The sequence below is a fragment of the Talpa occidentalis genome, unplaced genomic scaffold, assembly GCF_014898055.3.
Source record: "Talpa occidentalis isolate TD23 unplaced genomic scaffold, MPIMG_talOcc4v2.1 talOcc4.15, whole genome shotgun sequence".
NCBI classification, from domain to species: Eukaryota; Metazoa; Chordata; class Mammalia; order Eulipotyphla; family Talpidae; genus Talpa; species Talpa occidentalis.
Genome location: NW_023601543.1, coordinates 11,731,111 through 11,756,634, shown reverse-complemented (window position 1 = coordinate 11,756,634; position 25,524 = coordinate 11,731,111). Strand labels below are relative to the sequence as shown.

At 38.4% G+C, this 25,524-nt stretch overlaps 1 protein-coding gene across 6 annotated transcripts in view; it reads left to right on the top strand.

The window, feature by feature from the left end:
* The first annotated feature begins 7,044 nt into the window (after window positions 1–7,044).
* Window positions 7,045–25,524, top strand: part of PHF6 (PHD finger protein 6) — a 46,221-nt gene continuing 27,741 nt past the window's right edge. For 4 of the 6 annotated variants that reach the window (XM_037511916.2, XM_054695549.1, XM_037511915.2 and 1 more), the window contains exons 1-5: window positions 7,045–7,209; window positions 11,082–11,265; window positions 11,489–11,590; window positions 25,064–25,197; window positions 25,475–25,518. In XM_037511916.2, the coding sequence (XP_037367813.1) occupies window positions 11,128–11,265; window positions 11,489–11,590; window positions 25,064–25,197; window positions 25,475–25,518 (418 nt within the window). In that variant the 5' untranslated portion in view covers window positions 7,045–7,209; window positions 11,082–11,127. The remainder of the gene's footprint in view (window positions 7,210–11,081; window positions 11,266–11,488; window positions 11,591–25,063; window positions 25,198–25,474; window positions 25,519–25,524) is intronic. The other 2 variants (XM_037511917.2, XM_054695550.1) reach the window with 1 other exon arrangement.

The following is a 25,524-nucleotide window of genomic DNA, read 5'->3' as shown; positions in this document are numbered from 1 at the left end:
TATAGTCTGATTCTGTCATGTTTTTCAGAACATGAAAGTGTGCCCTAGAAAGACGACTTTTCAAGTTCAAAATGAAGTAACAGAGATATAATTTGAAGTCAGGGCTCCTGAGCTCTTGCTTAACCAAGTGCACACTAAATCATTCATTCCACTAATTCATTCATTCATTCAACAATATCAATTGAGTACCTAGTGTGTGCAGTACTGTTCTAGGTGCTGTGGTACATCATGCAACTTTTTTTTTATCTGCATTCACTTCTGCGGACTAACAGTAGCAATCAAAATGTACCAGGCCTTCAATAAGTACAGTTGATAGACAATCTGGAGTAGGTTATAGCTGGATCATCCACTTTTCAATTTATAATCACGTCTTCCCTTAGTGCCTCAGGGAAGAGGAAATAAGTGGTAGATTGCCATATGAGACAATTAGAGAATAATAAATGGTGTACAGTATATAATTAACTGTTAAATTGCATTACATGATTCTAAGTGTAACAGAGAGGTAAAGGAGCCAAGAACAGGGGTATAAGACAGCAGTTTGAGGGCCTCCCCTGGTGGCGCAGAGGTTGAGCGCTGGCTGTGAAGCTGCCCGCAGCCTCTGCAGCACCGGTTCAATCCTTGGCCACCAGCTAGGGTCTCACATGGTGTGGCAGACCTCTCCTGCTGCACCCGCTGCTCCCCTCAGCAGTGTATTTCGTCAGTCTGCCTGTTCTGTTCTCCACTCTGGCTCTGGTGAATTCTCTCACCCTCCCACTCTTCTGACTGTACCCAGTGCTTGTATAAATAAATAAATAAACAAACAAACAAACAAACAATAAATAAATAAATAAAATCTTTTTAAAAAAAGACAGCAGTTTGAGACAAGAAAATGTCTTTCAACAGTAATAGCCATCAGCAAACTCTAAGTCTCTTTAAGAAAGTTCAGCAAACATTTATTGAGCAGGCACTGTGCCAGGTGTCTAGGGGTATAAAAAAGAATAAGATGTGGTCTCTTTGTCCAAAGAGCTTACTATCTAGTGGGAGAGACAGAAGTACATATAATTTAAATATAATATGGTAAATGATGGGTCAGGGTTATACCTGAAATGAATCTTCAAGGCTACTAGGCCTTAACTAGAATAAGAAAGTTGTAAGAGTTTTAGGAAGCAAAAACAGCAATAAAGAAGCAAAGGCCCTTTGTCTCTTAATCCACTTATCAGAAAAATTGGAATCAATTAATAGCTACTGTTAAATGGACTAAGATCAAAACTGCCCCATATTCCTGACTACAACATTAACTCTTGTAGCTAATATTTATTGGGCTCTGGGCCAGGAATGGTGTTAAATTCCTTATGTGGATTCTCTTACCTGATTCTCAAAAAAAAAAATCCTTCTGAAGGGTACTTCCATCATCCTCAATTTAGAGATGAGAAAATTTAGGCTCTGAGCCATTAACTGGAAACCAAGGTTTATGTCCAGGCCATTTGGTTCTTTGTCTCCCAGACAAAGAATAGATTAGATCTCATTGTAAATATTAGCTCCCCACAAATCTTATCCATATGCAATGCCTCTGGTTTTTATATTTATTATTATAATAGTTGAGATTAGAATAGATTTGTCCGATCATGTTATTTAACCAGTAGCCAAGTTCGGGTCAAAAGGAACAAAGGAACTGGGACCTAATGGCAAAAACAGTCACAAGCAAGTATCCTCACAGCAATATATGTCTGAGAGCAGTGAACATGACAAAACAAAGTCCCTGCCCTGATGGACACAAGATAATAAACCACAAACAAATAAATAAGAGGCAGTACAGAGTAGTGATTAAGAGCTTGGGCCCTCCAGTGAAAACAAATGCAGATTTGACACATGGCTCTTCCTTTCCCTTGCCTGTGTGACCTTGGGCAAGTTACTTAATTGCTCAACAATCTCTTCCACTCTAAAACAGGACTAATAATATTCCCTGCCTCTCAGGGCTGCTGCGAAGATTGAATAAGATAATGCCCATAAAGTACTTAGCATGGCACCCTGTACGTAGTCCTAAGTCAGTTAACTCTTACTAATTTGCAGGCATCAGCACTATAAAGTTTAGTTACTTCTCCAATGTTATATTAAGTTCAGCTTCTGTGTTCATTTCACATGCAACATGCTTTAGAAATGTCCATGTTTCTCTAAGGCTTTTCTCCCCTGCCATAGTTGCTAGTTTTCTTCATAGTTTTTATACCATACCCAGGTTAAAGCTGCTAAACAAGACACATAAACCAAGTCCACCCAGAATCCCAGCTCCTCAATTAAGAATCTGAGTGAGTAGCTCCATAGGCTGAACAGAGTTGAGCTATTATAAAACCTCACCAACACACTAAGAGGAAGTTAAAAAATAAACAACAACCGCAACAACCACAAAAACTAAGTGGAAGAGCGTAGGGGCCAAATGCTGGGAACCAATATTAGAAGGTAGATCCATCAGATGATGTGGGATACACAAAACAAACAAAAAAAGGTCTATATTTGTTGGAATAAGAACATTCATAACTTTTATTATCTGTCCTTGAGCCCAAAACAACCTGGCAAGTAATATTGCTGTCATTGGATTAATGTGCAAACTAAGGCTCAGAAAACTGAAATGAATAGTCTAAGGTCACTCTGCTAGTTGGTGGCAGACCAGTCGAACTCAGGTCTTCCGACTCTAGTGCAGCATCTCATACAAATAAGTAGCATTTTGTTTTTTGTCACAGTGACGTTTAAAACTTGTACTCTATCCACTTTAAAAATAAAGAGTAAGAAATAGGTATTCCAATATACAAATGTATTCAATACAAGATGCAAATAGAATTCAGTTCCATATAAGTCACATTTCTTTCTTTTTGTACTGACTCGTGGTTGCAAATTTTACATTTGTTTATATGATTACTTCATTAAGGTCTTTGCTGCTACACCCAAATGGACCACGTCCATTTTTATCTACCCCACAGTATGTACTTAAAGAATGCATGAAGGAACCACTGGTGGAATTACGGCAAGAAGGGTGGACATAAGCCTGTAGGTGAATTTAGCCTTTGGTTTAGGCAGGAACAGAAATGCTAGTGGTATCTTACTTGGACACACTGAATAGGGGAGTAGGAATTACATTTTATTTGCTGGTGAAGATGAATTTGCTTATACTGCCCTTAGTGATTTGAGCTCAAGGACAGAGCTGATCAAAGCAAAGCAGATGTAGTTGCTGAGTGGTTGTTCACAGTGTAGTGACAGTCAAGAGATTGTATTAATTCTACAAAAAAAAATCTGGCAGCTTCTTGATAGTGAGATCTACATCAGACTATCTGGTCAGTTTAAGAAGGCATATTCCTGGACATAGACATCAGAATCCCCAGGGGGTGGCGCCAAAAATCTACATTTTTAATAAGCTTCCCAGGTAATTCTCACTTCTGAAGTTTATGAACTGCCTAGATGGAGTAACAATAGACGAAAGTGTCCAGGGAAAAGTCTGCATTATAAAGAGAGAAGGGAAACCTACAGAAGATGAAATAAGAACTAGGAAGCTGGAATCTGGGTCTTTGTTACCAGCAAGGAAGGTGAACATTTAAGAATGAATGATCCAGGGCCTCCCCTGGTGGCGCAGCAGTTGAGCGCTGGGCTGCAAGGCTGCCGGCAGCCTCTACAGCGCCGGCTCGATCCCCCGCCGCCGCCGGGGGCCCCACATGGAGCGACAGACCTCTCCTGCCATGCCCGCTGCTCCCCTCAGCAGTGTATTTTGTCTCTACCTGTTCTGTTCCCCGCTCTGACTCTGGTGAATTCTCTCACCCTCCCGCGCTACTGACTGTGCCCAGTGCTTCTATAAATAAATAAATAAATCTTAAAAAAAAAAAAAACTTTAAAAACTAGGGATAAATGAAAAAATTATTAAAAAAAAAGAATGATCCAAAGTGTCAAATGGAACGGAGATGTCAAGAATGAGGATAGAGAGGGCCTCCCTGGTGGCACAGGGGTTAAAATCTCAGCACTATCAAGCTATCACCAACCACTGTGGCATGAGTTTGATCCCTGGCGAGGGAGGTAACCCACATGGTGCAGCAAACCACTCCTGCCTCGCCGGCTGCTCCCCTCAGCAGTGTATTTCAGTAGATTTGCCTGTTCTGTTCCCCCACGCTTTCTCTGATGGAGCCTCTCACCCTCCCCGGGCCCCACATCTCTGGCCTAGACTCCAGTTCTTGTATGCATAAATAAATAAAGTAAATATTAAAAAACAAAGAACGAGGACAGAGAAAAGTTGAGAAGATAGAATCCAGATATTTCTGATCCTCAACCTGTCCTTCAAAACCAAACTCAAAACATTGCCTCCCCAGGGATGTATTTATTTCCTCAATTGTTGAAAAGACATCATCAATATTTGTGGTATGTAATTCTATTATAATATCCCACCTGTTGCACTGAAATTCTGCAACAGAATTTCACTATTACTCTATTAGAAATGTCTGTTTTACTCTATTAAAAATGTCTGTTTTTCTTCCTCATTAGATTGAGAATTCCTTGAAGGCAGGAGCTAGGTCTTACTCCTTTTCAAATTTCTAGTATCAGATGCCTGGAAGACAGAAAGTATCAGCAAATCATTGCTGATTGAGTGATTGGAGAGCAATCGGAGGCAAAGAGCAAGGTCTGGTGCTGAAGGTAAAGGAATCCTGAATGTTTGAAGGCAAATAGGAGGGGGACAATTGATGCTGCTCAAGAAGGACTAACGCATGAAAGAAATGATTAAAACCACAGCTTTGATGATAAAATGCAGGAGGAATTCTTTTCCTGAGTCTTGAAGGAAGAAAGAGAGGATAGATGTACAAGATAAAGTGGTTAAGCTCAGATGACCCTTCTCTAAATAAGACAGCAAGTTAAAAGGACTTTGGTGAGAAGGAGGTACAAAAAGTGGGATCTGGAGCCTGAAGAAAAAGATTGGGAGAGAGCTGGTGGGAGTGGACTGGTGAATCAATGGGAGATGAAGACATCCTATGCTATATCCTCAGGCATTGAGAAGAGCCCGTTATCACAATCTTCTTTCTGTAGCCCTTGAAATAATGGACTGTATCCGTTGTGCTAATTGGTTCTGATTAGTCGATGTGGGACCTGAAACTAACCCAAGTCACTGATATCTTCCTTTCCTAAACTCTCCTTGCACTTCCTTTTCCACCTTTGAAGGCACTCCTCCCAGTCTGTTTCCCATGACAGCTATCTGTATTTTCCTTGTTAGACTCTAAGTAAATGAGGACAAAGCTGTGTCTTTTTCACTATTGTGTTGTAGCTTAACACGGTGCTTTGTACATAATAGGAATACACCTTTAATACAGTATTTATTACATCATACTGTATTTGCTTGCTTGTCTGTCACAACCGCCCCGCCCCCCACCTTTTAGACCATGAACTCAAATTCAAGGATTGAGTTGATCATCTCTGGTGTTTGGAACTTAGTAGTTTCAAAAGCACTTTTTGAAAATGGAATAAAAAATTGTTGTAATGAACGCATGGGTAAGAGAACGAATAACAGATATTAAAATGTAGGGATTTGGGAGGAAATCTGAAAAGATGAATACTGCACAAGCTCTGTTTTGTCACACAAATCATGGGTCTCATCCTAACTTCAATAGGTGTGTAAAGCTGGTGGAAAATGCTGCCGGGGACCAGTTTTCAAATACCCTGTAAAAGTTTGGAAAACACATTCTGGATATTCCTATGTAAGTCTCCAGTCATTCCCTTTCGTTATACAGGGCCTGGGTTTGAAAGGGCAAAGGGTATCCTGCCACTGTATCAGGAATTTGTTCACTCTTACTAGGTACCAGTTTGTATCAGATACAGTATTGCTTCAACATGGTTCCTGTTTTCTTGAGGATGCAATTAAAGGTTGACATTGCAGAGAAAAATTAAAATGATGAAACAGCGTAGAAATACCATTGGATCAAAACAATGGAAACCCACCTCCACTCCCAAGGAAAAATAAACACTTGAAAGAGGGCATCTCTAAATTTTCATTGATTTGTTAGGGTGTGTGTTTTGGGTTTTTTTTTTTAACGAAGGCTTACACTCTGTGAACCCAGAAGAAAATAGCAAAAACTGGCCCACATATACTTAGAGCATATTATGTGACCAAGCATTATTCTATGTGAGTCACGTATATTAGCTCATTTCTTAAGCACCGTATTAGATGGATACCATTGTGATCTCCATTTTGGACATGCTGAAACTGAGGGACACAGAGGCAATGCAACGTACTCAAGGTCAAAGAACTCGAAGTGGGGGAGCTGAGATTCCAGCCCAAACAGTCCGGCTGCATATATCAAAGAGGAAAGCATTCATTAGGTGTCGGGTTTACCTGGGTGAGTTAAAAAGAAAATTCCTTATGTTTTCTGATTACGATAATCTCAGCATGTATGGAGCCTGTTATATGGCACACCTAAAACAATCTTTAGTGGCATTATCTCATTTCTTTCTCAAAATAAACCCGTGAGGTACTATTTTTAATTCCCATTTCAAGACAGAAACAAACAAACAAAAAAGACTTAAGTACAGAGATTCAAATGATTCCCCCGAGGATTGAGGTCCAGGCAGACGGACTCCCCTATGAGCTTCTCAGTCTTTTCTGGCAGTAAAACGAGGGATCGGAGGACCTCAAAGGGATGCCACGAGAGTACAATGAAATAATGGATGTGAAAAGGCCTCGGTGAACAAGTGCAAGGGTGAAGGCCTAGCCACTGGAATCACAGTTGAAAACTGGTTACCCAGGGCCCCAGTCCAGTGGTTTCTAGCCCCAACCCTGCCTCTCCGCCCAAGCCACCGCGATATCTTTGAATCTCTTTCTCTGTCTCCTCCGATCCTGGCCCCAAACACTGGGCTGAGCGGCAGACCGGAGAATAGAAGGTACGCGCGCGAGCAGGAGGCGGGGCCTGCCGCCCCGATCCGTACCGGCGGTGGCCTCTGCACATGCGCCATGGCTCTGCGGCTTCAGCCGCCCTCTCGCTGCAGCCAATCAGGGCCCGCGGCGCGCTGGAGACGTAGGAACGCCGTGTGAGTCGTTGCGTGCGAGGGGGGCGACGTCAGGGCGCTCGGCGAGCCCGTCTCTCCTCGAATGAAAGGAAACAACCTCCAGCGACTGAGCCCCGCTCCCAGGCGCTGCTAGAGAACCGAGACCGACTTCTTTCTCTTTCCCCTCCCTGGCGCTTCTCTCCTGCCCTTCGCCTCTGGGCCCCGCCGGTGAGTCCCCTCGGCACCCCGGGGCCCCCCATTCTCTGGCCGGCGGGAGAAGACAAGGAGGATGGCGGTAGCCAGGCCGCCGCCCCTGCCCGTTGTTAAGGGGGACTCGGTGGTCTCGCTTTATTGTCAGGGACCCCAGGAGCGCTGCTCCCGGACGGCGCCTGGCAGAAAGGCTGCTGAGAAAAGTGCTTTGGAGGAGCGGAGGGAGAGCTTAGGCTGAAGCCCAGGACTTCGGGGGAGGGGGCGCAACATATAAGGAGGAAAAAATAACTGGGGATTTTTAGTCTTTGCCATCGCTTAGGACGTCTTTGGAAAGAGGGAGACTCCCAGTTGGGGAAGAGGAAGAGGAAGACTTGTTAGGATGGCAAAAAGGTTAGCCGTGCGGAATGAGGAAAAACTCCGGGGTGGGGGGAATGAGGGGTGAAACTGAGCTATGAAACGAAGACTCTTAGAGGGCGAACTCCTGGGGGAGGCGGGTGAAAGTGGAAGGGTGACGTTTTCCTGGATTCGGGAGGATGGCAGGAGGACAATTAGGGGACCCTGACTTGACGACGGGAGGAACCTGCCGAAGTGTTTTAGAGAAAGAGTTTTGCGAGTTTATCCGGCGCTTGATTAGAGGGCGATCTGGGAGTCGAGTGTGTACTGAGGAATAAATAACGGAGAGGATCCGGTACGTTATGTGTACCAGCCTTTATTATATGGACGGACGGCACGGCGTTCCTCTGAAATTTGTTCCTTTCGGTATTCTGCGTGCAAGTTGAAAGATCTTTTATTTTTTGAAACCCCTTTTCTTTTCTTCAGCTTACTACGTAATATCGGGTCTTATTCATGCACCCTGGGGTTTGAAACAACTGGAAAATTCCTTCAGTTTCCATTTGAATAACCGCAAAAAGCAGTGCGAAGCATGTAATAATATCGTGCAACCCAATTCAGGTGCCCTTCCGGTTCATCTCTCGTTCGTTTATTTCTCTACACTGTAACTTTCCTAACAGAAATACCATTTCTTTGGGGAGCACGTTTGTATATTTTGACCTGCTGTTTCAACTTGCTTGTGTGTGGAATTGTTTTATCTCCCGGAACTGCAGTTTTTGTTTTGTTTTGTTTTCTGTGAAAATGGGCTTTCAGATGCCAGATCTTGAGTGAGCTCTCGAGTTGGTTCTTGAATGCTCTCCTTGATATTTCAGGTTATTTCTTCCTTGGTGCTTCACAGCATCTTGGAAAATCACACACTCATTGATTGCTGCAGCCTAACGAATCGGGCTTTCCTGGTTTTTTTTCATACATTTAAATTAGGCTTTTCACGCTGTTATCTTTGCCTCTTTATTTCTGCTTTATAACATCTATAATGTTATTTTTTTAAGGAGAAGATTTACTTGTTGGATGAAAGTATCAAACTTTGATCTCTACCCGTTCTGAAAAGTCTTTTTAGTCTAAAATTAAAATGATATATAACTGTCATTATGAGCACTTTGACCTCGGTCCTTGGGATGCCCTTATTTTCCTTAACCAGACATCTGAAATGTGGCAACACTAAGTAAAAATCTGTATTTTTATGTTAAAGACATTTTTGCTAGGAGTCATTGTTTCCATGATGTTCTCCACTTTCATGTTTTACAAGGAGGCTGTGAAAAAATTAGCAAGATATGCACAGATGCATTATTTGAATTTTAGTGGAAAAATCCATTTAGTCATTGCAATTGGGGAAAGTTTGTAATTGGTTTTGGTGCACTTTTTCTGTGTTTCTGTCCACTTTACAAATTATATTTAAACTGATTACAGAAAAAAACACACTGGCGTAGTTTTGATTGCAAAATAAAGTGTACCTCTTTTCTCTTTTACATTTGGGCATCTTTGGTGTATATGAAAAGCATGTTCTCAAAATTAGGATGAGGAAATTTTTCGTGTTTATAAACTAAAAGACATCAAATTCAACATGGATAGACTTATTGGGATACTATTTTCAGAATGGATTTTAAGAATAAAAATATTCTGCTCTAGGGTTTTTCTTTGTCTTAAGCCAGTTTTATTGTCTGTGCCAGGATTGTATAGAAATGTCATGTTTAAGATATCTGTACAGGTTAGATTCATAATGTGCCATCCTTTCTACTGGCCCAGGATGGCGCGGAGAAATGCTGAATACATTAGAGTGGTTTCAGGGCGCCTGCTATTCATCGCACAGTAGTAAATGAAGCTAATTTAGAAGTCAAATAGAAATGGTGGTGCTATTTATGAATTTTGGCATTTTGCATAGTTAATTTAAAAAATTTTGGCATCTATATTCTTGATAAAGCAACTGAACCCACATTTGCCTGAGCAAACGCACTTCCCCTTTTGTTTCTTTTGTTTCTCTGTTATGTCCTCCCCCCTTTAATCCTAAAAGTATTTGATGCCTGTTTTCAATCAGATTCACGGTTTATAGCCAGTGCTATGAAAACAAGCCCTATTGTAAAGTATCAGATGCCATTTGGAAGACTGAAGCATTTAAAATTGTAGATAGCATTAAGTTAAACCCATCAAAGCAGAGGCTGACAGAGCTTTGAAGTTTTCATTAAAAAGAAAAACCTAGATAAAAATTGATAAAGAGACCTGTTTTTTTGTGGCTTCCTGTTAAATTCTGATTAAATAGCTGCATTTTTATATTGAAAAGTGCTGAATGGTTTGTAGCCGCCACCTTGGTGCCCTCCAGTTGCTACTGTTCTTGCTGGTAAACAAGTGATGCTCAGAAAACTACAATGTAGTGTTAGTCCATTTTTCACTATGGTGTTTTGAAAATGTATGCATGAGTCGAAAAATGGAAAAAAATTATTTAACACAGAAAACTAAGACTGTTCATCATGATATATATGTTGTAGCAACATGGGTTTCAAACTGCTTAGTTTTATTGATATGGGAAAATGATACAAATCAAATCGGTAACTTATTTTACATTTTTTAAAATTCTTCTGAAGAATCCATGTTGAGATTGATGATCTAAATCTGAAACCTTCCATGTTAAAGCTTTTCTTCCCGTTTTTCATTTGACTATGCACCTGTGATTATAATTTGACTAAATTTAAGCCTGATTCAGAAGAAATTTCCTTTATGCCTTATTACTAATTTAAGTATGAAATTTACTACATTTAGAATACCTCTGCCGGTTTATTACATTTAATAAACAGACTTTTGAATTAAATCTGTGTCAGATAATACCATTTTTGCAAATAATTGATTCCTAAAGTCTGTTTTTGAGTAGGCTGTTAAAGTTCAATTTTTTTTCTTTACTTCAAAAAGGAATACAGTAACAAAAGTTAATTTATTAGACATGTGCATATTTTTTTAAAATTGAAAGTAACTCAGGTTTTAAAAATGTATTCCAAGGCCCTGTTTAAGCAATTTACTTTTCGTTTGTTAGTTTGTCAATATGTGAACTTTAAGGACTTGTGTAATTACAGAATTCTTTCTTAAGATACTGTGTAGTATCTTAGTGGGTTTTGCTCTCCCCTTAGATTTATAAATATAATTCTTTGTCTCCTTGAAGGGGCATCTAGTGATCCATTAAAGATATTTTGTATTAATTATGTCAGCAGATGATTATTTTTAATATCATACATTGTACTTTTTTTACTCATCCATGCAGAAATAGTTATAATTATTTCACATACTCCTTAATTTCAGGAGTTTGATTTTTCTCAATTACTTCATTAGCTTATGTTTATACATACATTTTTTTATCATGGAGACATCTTAGGTTTTAGCATTAATTGGTGTGTGTGAAACAGCCATTTTAAATGCATATATTAAAACTTAGGTCAAATATGAAGCAATTTACGTGACTGTGTAAGCTGATTTAAAAATGAAATTAACTGTTTTGTTGCCCTTCTTATTCTCTCTAGCATTTCTTGAGACTTACAGTGGCAGTCTAAAGGCAATTTAAAAATCATGTCAAGCTCAGTTGAACAGAAAAAAGGGCCTACAAGACAGCGCAAGTGTGGCTTTTGTAAGTCAAATAGAGACAAGGAATGTGGACAGTTACTAATATCTGAAAACCAGAAGGTGGCAGCACACCATAAGTGCATGGTAAGTAGACCAGCAACCTGGAGACCCGAAACCCTGAGAATCTTAACAAGGACTAGTTCTTGAATACTAAAAAAAACTCAGCTAAATTTTTAAGAAAAGGTTTCTTACCTACTATATGCCATTTTTGCTAGAAAATTTCCTTTTAAATTTGCCATCTTAGTCACTGTTTCTCTGTAATTTCTTTATATATGAACCTTAATATTTTTTAAAATGTACTTTATAGCTCTTTTCATCTGCTTTGGTATCATCACACTCTGATAACGAAAGTCTTGGTGGATTTTCTATTGAAGATGTCCAAAAAGAAATTAAAAGAGGCACAAAGCTGGTAAGTTAGTATTTCTGCCTCTTGAGAATAAAATTTATTTTAAACTCATTAAAGAGGAAATTGTTGTTTTAGAGTGTATTATTACATTAACTGAATATAAATTTAAGTTCAGTCTTTTTTGTCTTTCCAAACTAGCAAATTCCAAGCCTGAGTCTAACTTACCACTCAATAAAAAAGGAGTAAATCAATATTTCTATTAAAATATTTTCTTTTCAAAAAGAATTAAAATCCTCTTGGAGACTACATTGGCTTAGAAAACAAGCAGTGTGCTTAATTTAATGTATTGTGTTAAAATCCTTGTTCAAGTACATTTTCATAACGAAAATTTGATGTTTTCATCTTCCACCATAAAGTAATTGTTTGTCATTGTAAATGAAGACCACACTACCCTTTCAACAGGAAAATCTTAGCACTTTGTTGAAGAAAGTATTTTCCTATGGCTCAGCTGTAGGACATACACACACACAGCAACTGTGATTTGGGATAACTTGGTGAATTTCACAGTTTTTCTGAAGCTATGTTAATGTAGTATTCCAATAGTTGTCTTCGCTACCAGTAAAGTGATTGACAAGATACTATATTGCTTTATTGGAAAAGTATCTTCTCAGTTGGTATTTATTATACATTATGATTTATAATGAAACAACTGATTGAAAGATTTCATTTGTTTTTCTCCTTTAAGCTCTTTATTCACATATCTTTGAATATATCTTCAGTAGCTTCACAACCAAGTGTTTTGTTGTTTTAAAGATGGGTTTAGCAGAACCGGGTCTTGTGTTCTTAGGCACTACAGAATCTCATATTTCACAGAAAGTGATGGAAAGAGAGGGACCAACATTTTGATGATCAGAAACAGTCTGTTTCAGAAAGTACTTTTCTAGTATTAGAAAGGAAGCAATTGGGAGAAGTTCAGAGATAACATGGGATTTGCTTTAGGATAATCTCAAATACTAGACTCAGTATTGGCACAAATGATAATTAAGAGATCAGACAGTTTTTGTTTTAATGAGACCTTAGCTGTGAAATGTTCCTCTACCCCCCCAAAACTGTCAATAATGCTAGAAAGCTCCATTTTTTAAATGTGATTTTTATGTGGTAGTTTTAGATTTCCTCATGTTACTGTGTCTTGCTGATTTTTGAGAATCAGAACGGTATGTTTTTCTTTCCTAGTCATTATGACAAATTCAGATGCAAAAAAGAATACTTTTTACCTGAAAGTAGTTGTACTGTAAGACTTATTTACACCATTACTAATTCTTTGACATTATAAATATTCCTGGAAAATGCTTCTACTTCCCAACTCGTTAGTATCTTTGTTACTTGACATGGCCGCTCTAGTCAGAACAAGAAGCAGTTTTGTTCCCGAACTTTACAGTATTTTTAATAAATGCAATGTCTAGTTTTCCATAAAGTAGTGGCATGCATCTGGCAGTATTGCTAAATTCAATGGGAGTTTCATTTTTACGTGTTTGTGAAGAAAGCATCAGAACTTTGTACAAGTTTCACTATTATATAATCTCTTGATTAGTTTTTTTTTTTTTTATACAATAGCTGGGGTACAGGCCAGATGTACGGGAGGGTGAAAGGAGTCACCAGAGACAGAATGGGGAGCAGAACAGGCAGACAGACCGAAAGCACTGCTGAGGGGAGCAGCGGGCGCGACAGGAAGGTCTGTCACGCCATGTGGGATCTTCCTGGCCGGCCAGGAATCAAACCTGTGCTGCAGAGGCTGCGGACAGCTTCATAGTGCTGTGCTCAACCCGCTATGCCACTGGGGAGGCCTATCTTGATTAATTTGTAATGATACAGTGTAAGGAGTTAATTTTTATTCCCAAGTGTAGTGAGTTTTCAACAAACTTTGTCCTTGGTCTAGGAAGTGGAACAGTATTGGATCTTAAGCCATAAGCTATAGCAACAGACTTGGATTTGAATCCCAGCTCTATCACTTACTAGCTGGGTGATCCTGGGCAAGTTATTTACTTCCCTGAGCAGTGTTTTCTTCACCTGCTGAAAGGAAATAACAATAGTTCCTATCTTACAAGGATATTGAGAATAATTTTTTTTTTAGTTTTTTTTTTTTTTTGGTACTTATTTTTGTGTAGAAGAACTAGGGTGTAGGCCAGAGATGCGGGAGGTGAGAGGATTCACTAGAGACAGAGTGGGGAGCAGATCAGGCAGATTTATTGACATACACTGCTAAGGGGAGCAGTGGGCAAAACAGGAAGAAGTCTTCTGCGCCATCTGTATTAACTCCCTGGCTGGGGACCTAACTCAGGGATTGAACTCAGACCGTCTCGGTGGGTCATCCTAGTGATTTCCCTAGGCCACCAGGAGGTCCCAATATTGTAAGAATTAAAGAGACTATGCAAGACTTACTGTCGTACCTGGCACCTGGTTAAAATGTGCCTGGTAGCCACTATCCTGGTCATTATTTGTAAACATTAATATCTCACTAATAACATTTGTGGGCTAATGAAAAGCTGCTGGACTGGGAAGTCATGAGGCCTGTTTTTTTAATAATTCTGCCACTGACGGTTTATGTAACTTTAGATGTTAATTTGTCATTTTGCCTGCAGTAAGTAGATAATGCTGTATCACTGCTTACTCTTACTAAGCGGTAATATTATACTAAAACGTGTAATAAAGGATTTAAAAAGTTACTTAGGAAAGTTGTTTCCAAGCCATTTTGAGGCTATGGGCATCTAGATTAAGGAATAGTGAGTGACAGAAGGGGAGAACTTAGTGCCAGGCTCCCTTTCCTCAAAATGTTAGAATTTAAATATCTTACATAGGGGATAGGAGAGTAGCATTTACATGGTTAACTTTGAGGTACATTTTAAGTCTCATTTTAGCCTTCAGTTTTGCTCCTTCCATTATATTGTTTTTACATAGGGTGCTATCAAGTAACCCAAATTCCATATTTTAGTTTTCTTCTTTATTTTTCCCTGTGTAGATTTGCCCACACTTGATCTTAGCCAAAAGGCTGGGAAGTGATCCCTGTCTTAGCAGTAAAAGGGCCATACATCAAATAGAAAGGGAGGGGAAAGAATGAAGATACTCATATGAGTAGATAAACAACATATAAACTAGTAAGTAGCTCTCCTAATTGATTTTTTAAGTCATCTTATCCCATGAGCCTGTTTGCCTTGGCTCCTGTTCATCTAGATTCTAGGTAAAAAGTAGGTCATGAGGCCTCCCTGGTGGTACAGGGGTTAAAGTCTTAGCTCTTAGCACTATCAAGCTGTTGCCAGCCACTACAGCATGAGCTCCATGAGTTCCATCCCCAGCCAGGGAGCTAACCCACGTGGCACAGCACACCTCTCCTGTCTCACCCGCTGCTCCCCCAGCAGTGTATTTCCGTAGATCTGCCTGTGTCTGCTCCCCATTCTGTCTCTGGTGAATCCTCTCACCCCTTGCACTTCTGGCCTATACCCCAGTTCTTGTATGCATAAATAAATAAAAAATACATCTTAAAAAAGTAGGTCGTGGATACCGCTTGACAGTAATTGAAAACAGGAGTGTTCATCCCTGGGTGCTTTCTAGACAGGTTCTAGTCTGTCCTGAGTGTTAGCTCCAGAGGTTGTGCATTCACCCCAAACAAAAGACTGGAGAGAAGAATCTGGATTTGAGATGAAAATTTAGAGGCTTCCAGGTGGGTTAGAGTCTTGAGGGTGGGTGATCCAGTAGATCAGAAGGTACAGATGTGTAGTTTCTCTATTCTTGCTGCCATGGGTGGTTTTCCAAAGTTTTCAAGCCAGCTGCAAGGACTGGGAGGAAAACTATTCTGTATGGCATATTCATGTTAAAGATGGACCAAGGAAAAATTTGCCAGATTTCTAATTGGAGATACTGATTTTGCATTTTAGACAGAGTTTCCCCTCAGAATGATTTCCAGTTCCTATTGAAGCCATATAGAGTCACCACATCTGTACCATCTAGTCTTATTCTCCAGCCATCTAGCCAAGAAATACAAATTTGCAAGTAAAATTCTGAGTTACTGTTGCTGTTTTCATTTTGTTTAAGAAGACACTTGAGTATATTTGAAGAATATACTTTTTCTGGATGAGGCTAGATGGTGAGATCAGTAAGAGCATCTATATCAGAGAGTTGTTGTTCTAGTTGGTACCTGTTATATCACAGATATATCACAGAGTCTAAGAACAGAAAGGGTTCCTACGGCCATTTAGTTCACCTTACTTAACCTCATATTACTACAACAAGCTGACCAACATAAATAAGATTTTGTCTACCCCATTCTTAAATTGTGATTGTACCTAGGTAACCTAAAGGGGTCCAGTATTATGTAATCTTCAGAATCCAGAAATTCATCCTTCTATGTAACTTAAGTATCTTGCTTAGCTTAAGGCCATTTATTCTAGGTCTGTCTGCTTTCTTTAAAGGAAGCATTTGATTTTTTTCTTATTAAAAAAGAATAATCCTTCACAGACTTGGTGACTATCCTCAGTTCACTCTGAAACTTTCCCATTTTGAAACTAAATTTTATTCATGTATCTTAAATCTTCTGAACGTTTTTTCTGCTATTTCCAATAGTAGATATAGCTAACATTTATTGAACATTTAATATACGTTTTTAGGACTGGGCAAAGTACTATTTTACTGCACTGTCCTGTTGAATCCTCAAAATAATACTGTGAGGTAGGAAGGTATTCAGTCTCACTGTACAGATGAGGAAACTAAGCCTCAGAGAAGTTAAGTAATCTGACTATGGTAAATAGTAAGTGGAATTTTAATCCAGGCTGGTTAACTCCATAACCAGAACTCATAATCACTGGATTACTAGACTCCCTTTTAAGCTACATAACCAAAAATGACATTTAAAAAATACATATTAATTAGAGCTTAGTTTTTTTTTTAAATAAAGATGGTTAATAGTACTGAATTTAGGGCATAGTCAGAACTCCTATTATTATATTTTGTTAATAGCATTATCTTGTTAGTTTTAGGACAAAAATTCTGTACACATACTATGTAGGAATATTCTGATTAGTACTATCAAGATATCTTTTAGTAGCTTCTGACAATAAAAAGACCAATTCTGCATAGTCTTTACTTGGTCGTTTTGTGTCGGTGGAGTTCTTGGCTCCCCAGAGAAGCTGGGTGTCTGATTTTGAGAGTTTATGATCTAGATATTGAGTGTGCCATGATCCTGCATATATGACAATTTATAGGTACATCTTTTAATTCTGTGTGCGAAGAATTTTGCCTATTTAGGCAGTTAAAACTACTTGCTATCGATGTTGAGGTTAGAAAAGGGGATGACTCCAGGAAATAAGTTAACTATACCAGAATGGGTTCTTGAGACTGGCAGAATGGGTTAGATTTGAGTAAGGTGGGATGATTGCAGGGTCTTTAAACATTACACAAGAATTTTAACTCAGATAGGAGAGGATGGTGAAAGGCAAGCAAAGTTGTTCAGGAGACTAGTGATACATGGTAGTCATTGTGGCAAATGAGACGCAGTAATGGCAGCATGTATGTCTACTCTATGTAAATGGCCTGCAAACATCTTAAATTCGACCTCTGTAAACCAGTAGTCGTCATCTCCCTGCCCTGAAACCTGGTTCTCTTTCTGAATCCTTTACCTTTTAACTTTTCTTTATTCCGTATCAGTCAGTGATTCTTTTTCTGATACAGCTCTACCATCTTTTCTTTTTTTTAAAAAAAGATTTATTTATTTATGCATATAAGAGCTGGGGTACAGGCCAGAGGTGTGGGGGGTGAGAGGATTCACTAGAGACAGAGTGGGGAACAGAACAGGTAGATTGACCGAAGTACACTGCTGAGGGGCGCAGCGGCTGAGTCAGGAGAGGTCTGCTGTGCTATGTGGGTTGCCGGCCGGGGATCGAATTCGTGCTGCAGACAGCTTCATAGGTTGTGTCTTAACCACTTGCACCACCAGGGAGGCTCCATCTTTTCTTTCTTAATGCTGCCCTATATCCCCTATATCTAGTCTTTTTCCCATCCTTCCAACACACTACATTACTTGATATCTACATGTAAAATGTGTGGTCACTCCCTGACTCCAGCCCTTTACGGATCCTTTACAGCATACAAAATAGTATCCAGAGACCCCAACCCCCTCTTCTTCACAAGTCATTGTAACCTGTTTTCTTGTTCCTTAGCTCATTCCCTCTCTTCTTGGTTTCCCAGATATCATATGTTGTCCATACTGCTGTGCACATACTGATGTTGATCATCTCCCAGCTGCCTCTCAGAAGTTCTGTTTTTGTGTCCAACTTAACCTTCACTTCTGGTCATAGAGTTGAACACAGTCTGCATTGTATTTGTTACTTGTACACGAGCCTTCCCCACTGTTTTGTGAACTCTGGGAGATAGAGACTGTATTCTCTTTGCCTAGCATAGGATTAAGTGGGGATAATGCATGGAAAGCACTTAGCATGATGCTTGCTGTCTCATTTGTGCTCAATAATGTTCTAATAAGTAAGTGGCACTCATTAATTGTTAGTTGAATTTGAAGGAGAGAAGAGCTTCAATTGGATAATTGTATGAAACCTTAATAATGGGTGAGTTATAAATTGACCAGGGAAGTAGTGGTATAGCATAAAATTTCTATTTTAGTTAATCAGTGTTTTAGTGTTGTTGCAGCTCTAGCAGTTTGAAAAAAGAGAGAAATCTAGATGGAAAAATCAGGGTTTTTTTTTGTTTGTTTGTTTAGGATGGTGGAGAGCTGTGTAGGACTCAGGCAGGAGGGTGTGTTTGTTTCTTCAGTCTTCACTCATCTGGGATGGTGTTATTTCTCTTTGTTTCCCTAGACATTATGTTTGTCAAGGCCCCCATCTATGGATCCTAGAATTCATTGGTCCATTTATTAGAGACTTGATTGAGTGCCTACTTTCTACCCAGCATAGCTCTAGACACTTGGAGTGCAAACTCAAATAAACATGGCTCGGCCTTAGAAGCATGTATAGAATGCCACAGGCGAGCTGGGAAGGAGGACCCTAATCAGTTCTACTTGCAGAAACTGGCGTTTGAAGTGTTTTCTACTGGGAAAGTGATGCTGTAGAAGTCGAAGGAAGAAGAGTTTCAAGGAGAAGGGATATGCTCAAGAATATTAAATAAGAAATGCCAGTGCTTTTAAAGTAGAGTGTGGCTCATTTAGCATTCAGTAAGGGCAAAATGTACTTGCAGTGTATAGAACGCTACCACTGCTTACTGTATACACAAAAGCAGAAGATGCCAGGTCACTAGTTTGCCACTAAATCCTTAGAGCTGTTGTGCCTAACTACCTGCTATTCAGAAAAGAGGGGGAGGGGCCTGCAGACAAGTATCTTGAAGAAAGGTCCCCAGGTGATACTTGGTGAACTCGGTTATGGATCATTGCTTCACAACAGGCATCTGCAAACTTTGTATAAAAGACGAGATAAATATTTAAAGCTGTGCCAGCTATGTGGGCTCATTTATAGTCACACACAGTACACAAAAGAAATAGGCATGACTATGTTCCAGTAAAACTTTATGCTTAAAAACTGGTGGTGGCTAAATTGGAATTGCAGGGCCCTTGCCTTCAAATGTGGGGGGAGGGGTGAAATAGGTAAATTTTCTTTCCGAAAATTTGTTCACTGGCCTCACTGTCATCTGTGTAACTCTGTTACATGCATCATGAATATATTCATGTAAATAAGAATGTGAGCAAAACTCAGCTTATGGCATGCAGATTAATTTTAATGCGTGCAAATAATTTCCTTGTCATTTATATTAAAATGAACTTTGCTTCATTTTGGAGGTGATTAAGGAGAGTGAATGTGAGACCCAAGAGAAACTTCAAGTCTAATGATGCAGAAAATCAGGTCTTTGGCTGTTACTATATAAGTTTATTTTTTAAAAGTTCACTGTTTTCCCCCTTTGTTTTCATTTAATCCTTTTTTTGTAATTGGGATTGCTTTAAATTTATATCACTTTTACTCGCACATTTATTAGTGCTAATGGAGGAGAACCCAAACCAATGATATAAAATAATCTGTGGGGCCTCCCTGGTGGTGCAAGGGGTTAAATCTCAGCACTGTGAAGCTGGCAGCACTGCAGCATGAGTTCAATCCCCAGCCAGGGAAGTGATTCACATGGCTCAGCAGAACTCTCTTGTCTGTCCCGCTGCTCCCCTCAGCAGTGTATTTCAGTAGATCCACCTGTTCTGCTCCCCACTCAGTCTCTGGGGAATCCGGACTACACCCCAGCACCTGTGTGCAGAAATAATCTTAGGGTCTCCCCGGTGGCACAGCGGTTGAGCGCTGGGCTTCGAAGAAGCTACCCGCAGCCTCTTCTATCCCTGACCACCGGCGAGGGTCCCACATGGCGTGCAGACTTCTCCTGCCATGCCCGCTGCTCCCCTCAGCTGTGTACTTCGTCAGTCTGCCTGTTCTGCTCCCCGCTCTGGCTCTGGTGAGTTCTCTCACTTTCCCGCCCTTCTGACTGTACCCAGTGCTTGTGTAAATAAATAAATAAATCTTTTTTAAAAAAAATCTTAGTCTGGTTCAGGGGGGAAATCTTAGTACTTCCTTGAGCATGAATGTGTGTGGAGCTTTCTTTGTAGATTAAATATACCAAACAGTGTGGAGTTTAGAGTGCCCCCAGCCAGAAAGACCCTCCACCTGAAAAGAGCCCAGACATAAAGATCCGAGCTCGGAAAAAGTCTGTCTGAATCTTTAGATGGAGGGGGGAAAAAACTTAAACTCTCCTGTAAGAGAATTTATATTTGTCTTCAATGATGATTCATAAAGTTGGGTTTAGTTTGGAGTGTGTCGTATTGAGAGCAAGGTCAGGAGAATAGGTTAACTAGTAACTTGATAGGCTTGGTTCATAGCCCTTTAATTTCCAAAAGCCTTCTGAAATGATTCAGTCAGTAACTCCTTTGATTTAGTCCTTTGATTTTACTTTGGTTAAAAAAAAAAAGTACTTTTCACTGGCCCTATGTTTAGAAGCACAAGGTCTTAATCAATCAGGTTTGTCACTTTTTAATAATAACTTTGACAGCTTTCAGATTTCATTTTTGCTTTCTAGCTTTCCATTTAGACCGAATCATTAGATTATGTAGACCTTATTAACAGTATTACATGTTAAGTTTGTGTTTTTAATGAGATCTCTTTCAAAATACTGTGTTGTTTTTACAAAAATTTAGTTATATGATAATCCAGAAACATTGATGAGTTCATGTTATACTCTGCCATTCTGTGATATTCCTTTTTAAGAATGTTTAACAAACAAATTGGACAACTTGCCCATTCTCCAGATAACTCAGAGATTGAATTATTAGTTTTTAAACAAAGTAATGAACCTAAAGTTAGGAACTTTTTTTTTTAGACAGCTATAAAAACTTGCCCCAACTGCACTGTCCTGCTTCCAGTTTTTACTGGAAATAGTGTTATCTGTTATTAAAAACAAAACAAAAACAAACCAGTATAAGGTAAGCTAGTCTCAGTTTTAGTTTTGTGTCTCCTGTGAAAATATTGCAGATACCCTATTTGCAACTATAAGTGCTTTTTGCATTTTTTCTTTACCTAGGGACTCAAGAACTTGGCTTCTTCTTGTACCCTCTTTTGCATTCTGTGTCCATTTGTAGCCATTTTTTGGGAATAGGTATCTGGAGGGTAGTAAATACTTGACTGTGAGAGTTGATTTGGTCAATCTCTGGTCAGGTACTGAGGCCCCATAGACAGCAGTTTGTGGGGTACATAGCAGTTCAGCAGGACTACACTGTGTCTTAGCCCTTCCTCCCTTGGAGTCTCACATGATTCCGTCTAGACATCAGATTCCAGCTTTTTCTGAAGTCCCTTCCCTTCAGGTCCCTGTCCTAGAAGTTGGTGTTCTCATTTTATCAATAGGTTTACCTTGTATCTGTGGTCTTAGTTGAGTCTCCTCTGAGCTTCCCCCGTAGTTATTGAGAGAAAACATTATTTTTCCCTTTCATTCCATAAGAATTCTTCCTTTTGCAAAATGAATTTCAGTCCTGGTCTAGGTCAGTTGACTGTGGAACAGGTATGTCCTAGCCTCTGTCTCTGTGGGACTTATAACTAAGTCATAGTCCTTTCACTTCCTTTTGTCCCTTATATATGATTTAGTTCCTCTTTCATCTGTGGGTGAGCCCCTTGAGATTCTGCTTATGTGGCACAGCTTAACATAGTATATAACTTCAGAGAGGGCATTGGTGTTCCCAGGCCCAAGGAGGTGGGAGAAATAGGGAGATAATGGTGAAAGGGCACAAAGTTGCAGTCATATAGGATGAATAAGTTCTACAGCTGTGCCTGAAGAAAATTAATGTTAAACTTTGCAGGTATTAAAAATGTGAATGAGAAAAATGCCATAACATAAGAAATCTTCAACTACAGAGTAAGCTTAAAATCAACAGATCTATTGAGCACTGCTTTGTAAAACATGTTAGTCTTCCCCAAAACTGAGTCTGGAAGCAATTGCTGCATAAAAATCTATGTATTTTGTAAAGATAATTTAGCCATGTGAGGGAGTAAAATGGCAAGAGCTAAAATGAACACATTATCTTAAGTTCCATATGAGTTCGGGGGAAAAGTATTTAGGAGGTTAAACGGGAGACTTAATGGTAAGTTATGTTCCCATTTTGTATTCATAGGTACACAAGCAAATATAAATTTGTATTTTAGTTTTATTATGGATAATTTTTTGCTATTTTGTTGGTGCCTTGCCAGAATTTCATAAAGAAGCAGAAATACTTGACTGAATGCTTCATAAAATAGATCTTACAAATGCTGGTTGAGAAAAATTCCCACTCCTAACCTTGAAAACAGTTTTCCACTCTGTGAAAACATTTTTATTGGTATGTTTTCCTTTTTTCTTCCTTGAGAAAAACTGGCAAAAGTGAAAATAAGTTTTTTCTTATTTAAAAATGGTTATGTCCTAAGTTGCTTTAATTGACTCTGCAGAATGGGTTTATTTCACTACAGCTGCTTAGCTCAGTTACTTGGGACAGATTTGAATTTATAACCAGTGAAAAAACTATTTTCATATATTTTGGACATTTGCTTTCCTTCTCATTCTCTATAAACTGAATGATACTGGAAGTATTTGCTACAGTATTCCCAACATGGTCTTTCAAATAATTTTTTATAGATAAAATTATTTTGGGGCCATTGTAAGAAAATCTGGGAAATTATAAAAATTAAAACTACCCAGAGAAGCTGCTCAGCATTTTACTATCCTACTTCCACCTGTTTTCAAAGACTGTATATCATAAGCATCATTAGGTTATAATACAGTTTTGTGTCTTCATTTTTTCACTTAACATATATTTAACCTCTTCCCACGTTATTAACTCTTCTTTGAAAAGAGTGGCTATAGAATATTCCTTCATACGGGTGTACTATAGTTTATTAAAACATTTTTCAATCATTGTTTTCCATGGGTGATTTGACATTTTTGGACCATCTAAACCTACAATGAACATGATTGTATATAAATAATTTGAACCTGATTTTTTTAAGACTAGATTTATAGTAGTAAATTACTGGATCATAGAATATAAATCCTTTAAAAGCTCTTTGATAAGTAAGGCCAATTGCTATTCAGAGGGTATATATACCACTTTCCAGCAAGATATGAGAGTGTTCTTCTTACTGTGTTTACCAGTATCCAGCCCACTACAGTATTTTTAAATTTTTTTTAATTTTATATACCTCTCTTTCCATTTGTTCTTGTTAATTGATTTCAGTAATATTTTTGACATGTACTTATGTAAACCATCTGAGATGTACTTTCAGTATAAACTACTTCCTGTACAGTTCTTAATGAAGTGGATCAATAATCAATTTAAGCTAAAAAAAATCAGGTCACAAAACAGTATGTAAAAGAATTACATAGGAAAATTATTTCATGTAAGCTTGTAAACCTTGTAACGATATTTTTGCTTGGTGAGTATGAGTGATTTTTAAATTTCTTTGTATTTTTCAAGGTTCTTCTAATTATGTAATTTACTAAAAAGTAGAACCTCCTAATTAAGCTGTAATACAAATACTCCACCGTCTCAAGAATTTATAAGCCACCCAAAAGCATTTAACAACTTTCCCTGCTTGGTAATTGGCACAGTATTTCTTTTTACAGTAACACTTTGAAGTTTCTGTATTTATTTGAGGAATCGTAGTATTTTTCAAGTACTAATAATGGACATTGACCCTCATGTTTTCTGAGAAGTACCTATATTGAAAATGTTTCTGTTTTTGATTTCTTTGTGGATATTTTTAAGATGTAGTTTGAATGGGAGGTGGAATGTTTGCCTTGCTTAGAGAAATATGAGAAATTTTATTGGCCTCTTGGTACACCAAAATTGCTTAGGAGCTGAGTGATCCACAATTTAGCATGGTAAGTGTTCTTTATGTTAAAATTAATAAAGAGGACTATAGTGGAGGACTATGGGTGTTTTGGTGGTTGGTATGGGGTCGTAACAACTCCTAAAGGGAAAGATCCTCTACTCAAAAACACAAACAACGTTGTAAACCTGTGTCACTGCAATGAAAAAAAAAAAAAGAAAACTCCTTGGAATTGTTAATTACAAAAGAAAAAACTAAAGAGGAATAAGAACAGTTCAGAATGAGTTCTCTCGCAACCAAGAAACAAATGAAGAGTTTTTTTATTTTTATCTTATATAGTGAATTTGTTTTGCCATGGCATTTATAACTTAGTAAATAAATAGCCTCATGAAAAGTTCATTCAGTGCAATATACTGTTAATCAAAACCATTAATAACCATTGTTATGTACTTTAAAAATTTTTTTTGTAAATTTAGAATATGAGCTACATAAACAGTATGAATTACCCAATAAAATGAGAAGATAAGGTATATTAAAATAAATTGAAAGAATCTATTTGTCTGAATTCATAATACGAGGTAAGTAACAGGTTAAAATAAGACAAGTTTATTTTCACAATCAACTTGACATCACAAAATATTTTTAGAACTTGAGATAAAAGTCTGCCTAATTATTTTATTCTCTCTCCTTCTTTCACTTGAAATTGATTTTACCAGGTTCCCAAATAGTATGTGAGGTCTCTTCCCAAAGATTCTCACTGAGTCAGTGGAAATGTGAAGGAAAAATTTTTTTTCTAGTATGAGACATTTTCTCCAGTTACTCATTTCCAGGAAGATCTGGATTCTGAAAAGGTCTCAGTTATATACAGCTTACAATCCTAATTCGCAACATTTCAAATTTTGTTTTACCCACAGTGGAACAGTTTTGTTTTTCCCACAACGAAACAATCCACTAAATTTGCCAGTTTAACACAGAAGAGATACCCCCAGAAGAATGTCATTTGAATTATTTCTAGATGAGAAAACAAGAAAAACAGTAATATTAGATACAGAACTTTTCAATAACCAATTTGCTTTCCTTGACAGAGATTGATATGCCTTTAACCGTCTATCACAACCTTAGTGAAATCACACACTAATGATATTATTTTATTGTTTTGCTGTAGATGTGTTCTTTGTGCCATTGTCCTGGAGCAACAATTGGTTGTGATGTGAAAACATGTCACAGGACATACCACTACCACTGTGCATTGCATGATAAAGCTCAAATACGAGAGAAACCTTCACAAGGAATTTACATGTAATTATTTAACTTCTCTTTAAGTTTTTTGAACAGTTATACTTTCTTTAGGCTTTAAAAGAATTCCCATTTCAAAGCATTTCAACATCATCATAAAGGGTGTTTTTGGTAAGGAATTTGATGCTTAGTTTAGAGAAATGACATAGGAAGTTTAACAGTGAGATTCTTGGAATCCAGCTTGTAAGTGGGGTGAAGTGTACTACTCATTTTCTTATTTTGAAAAATGAATTTAACAGTTTGTCTACTTGACAAATTTTAATTTCTTCGTTTTTTATAGGGTTTATTGCCGAAAACACAAGAAAACTGCACATAACTCTGAAGGTACGT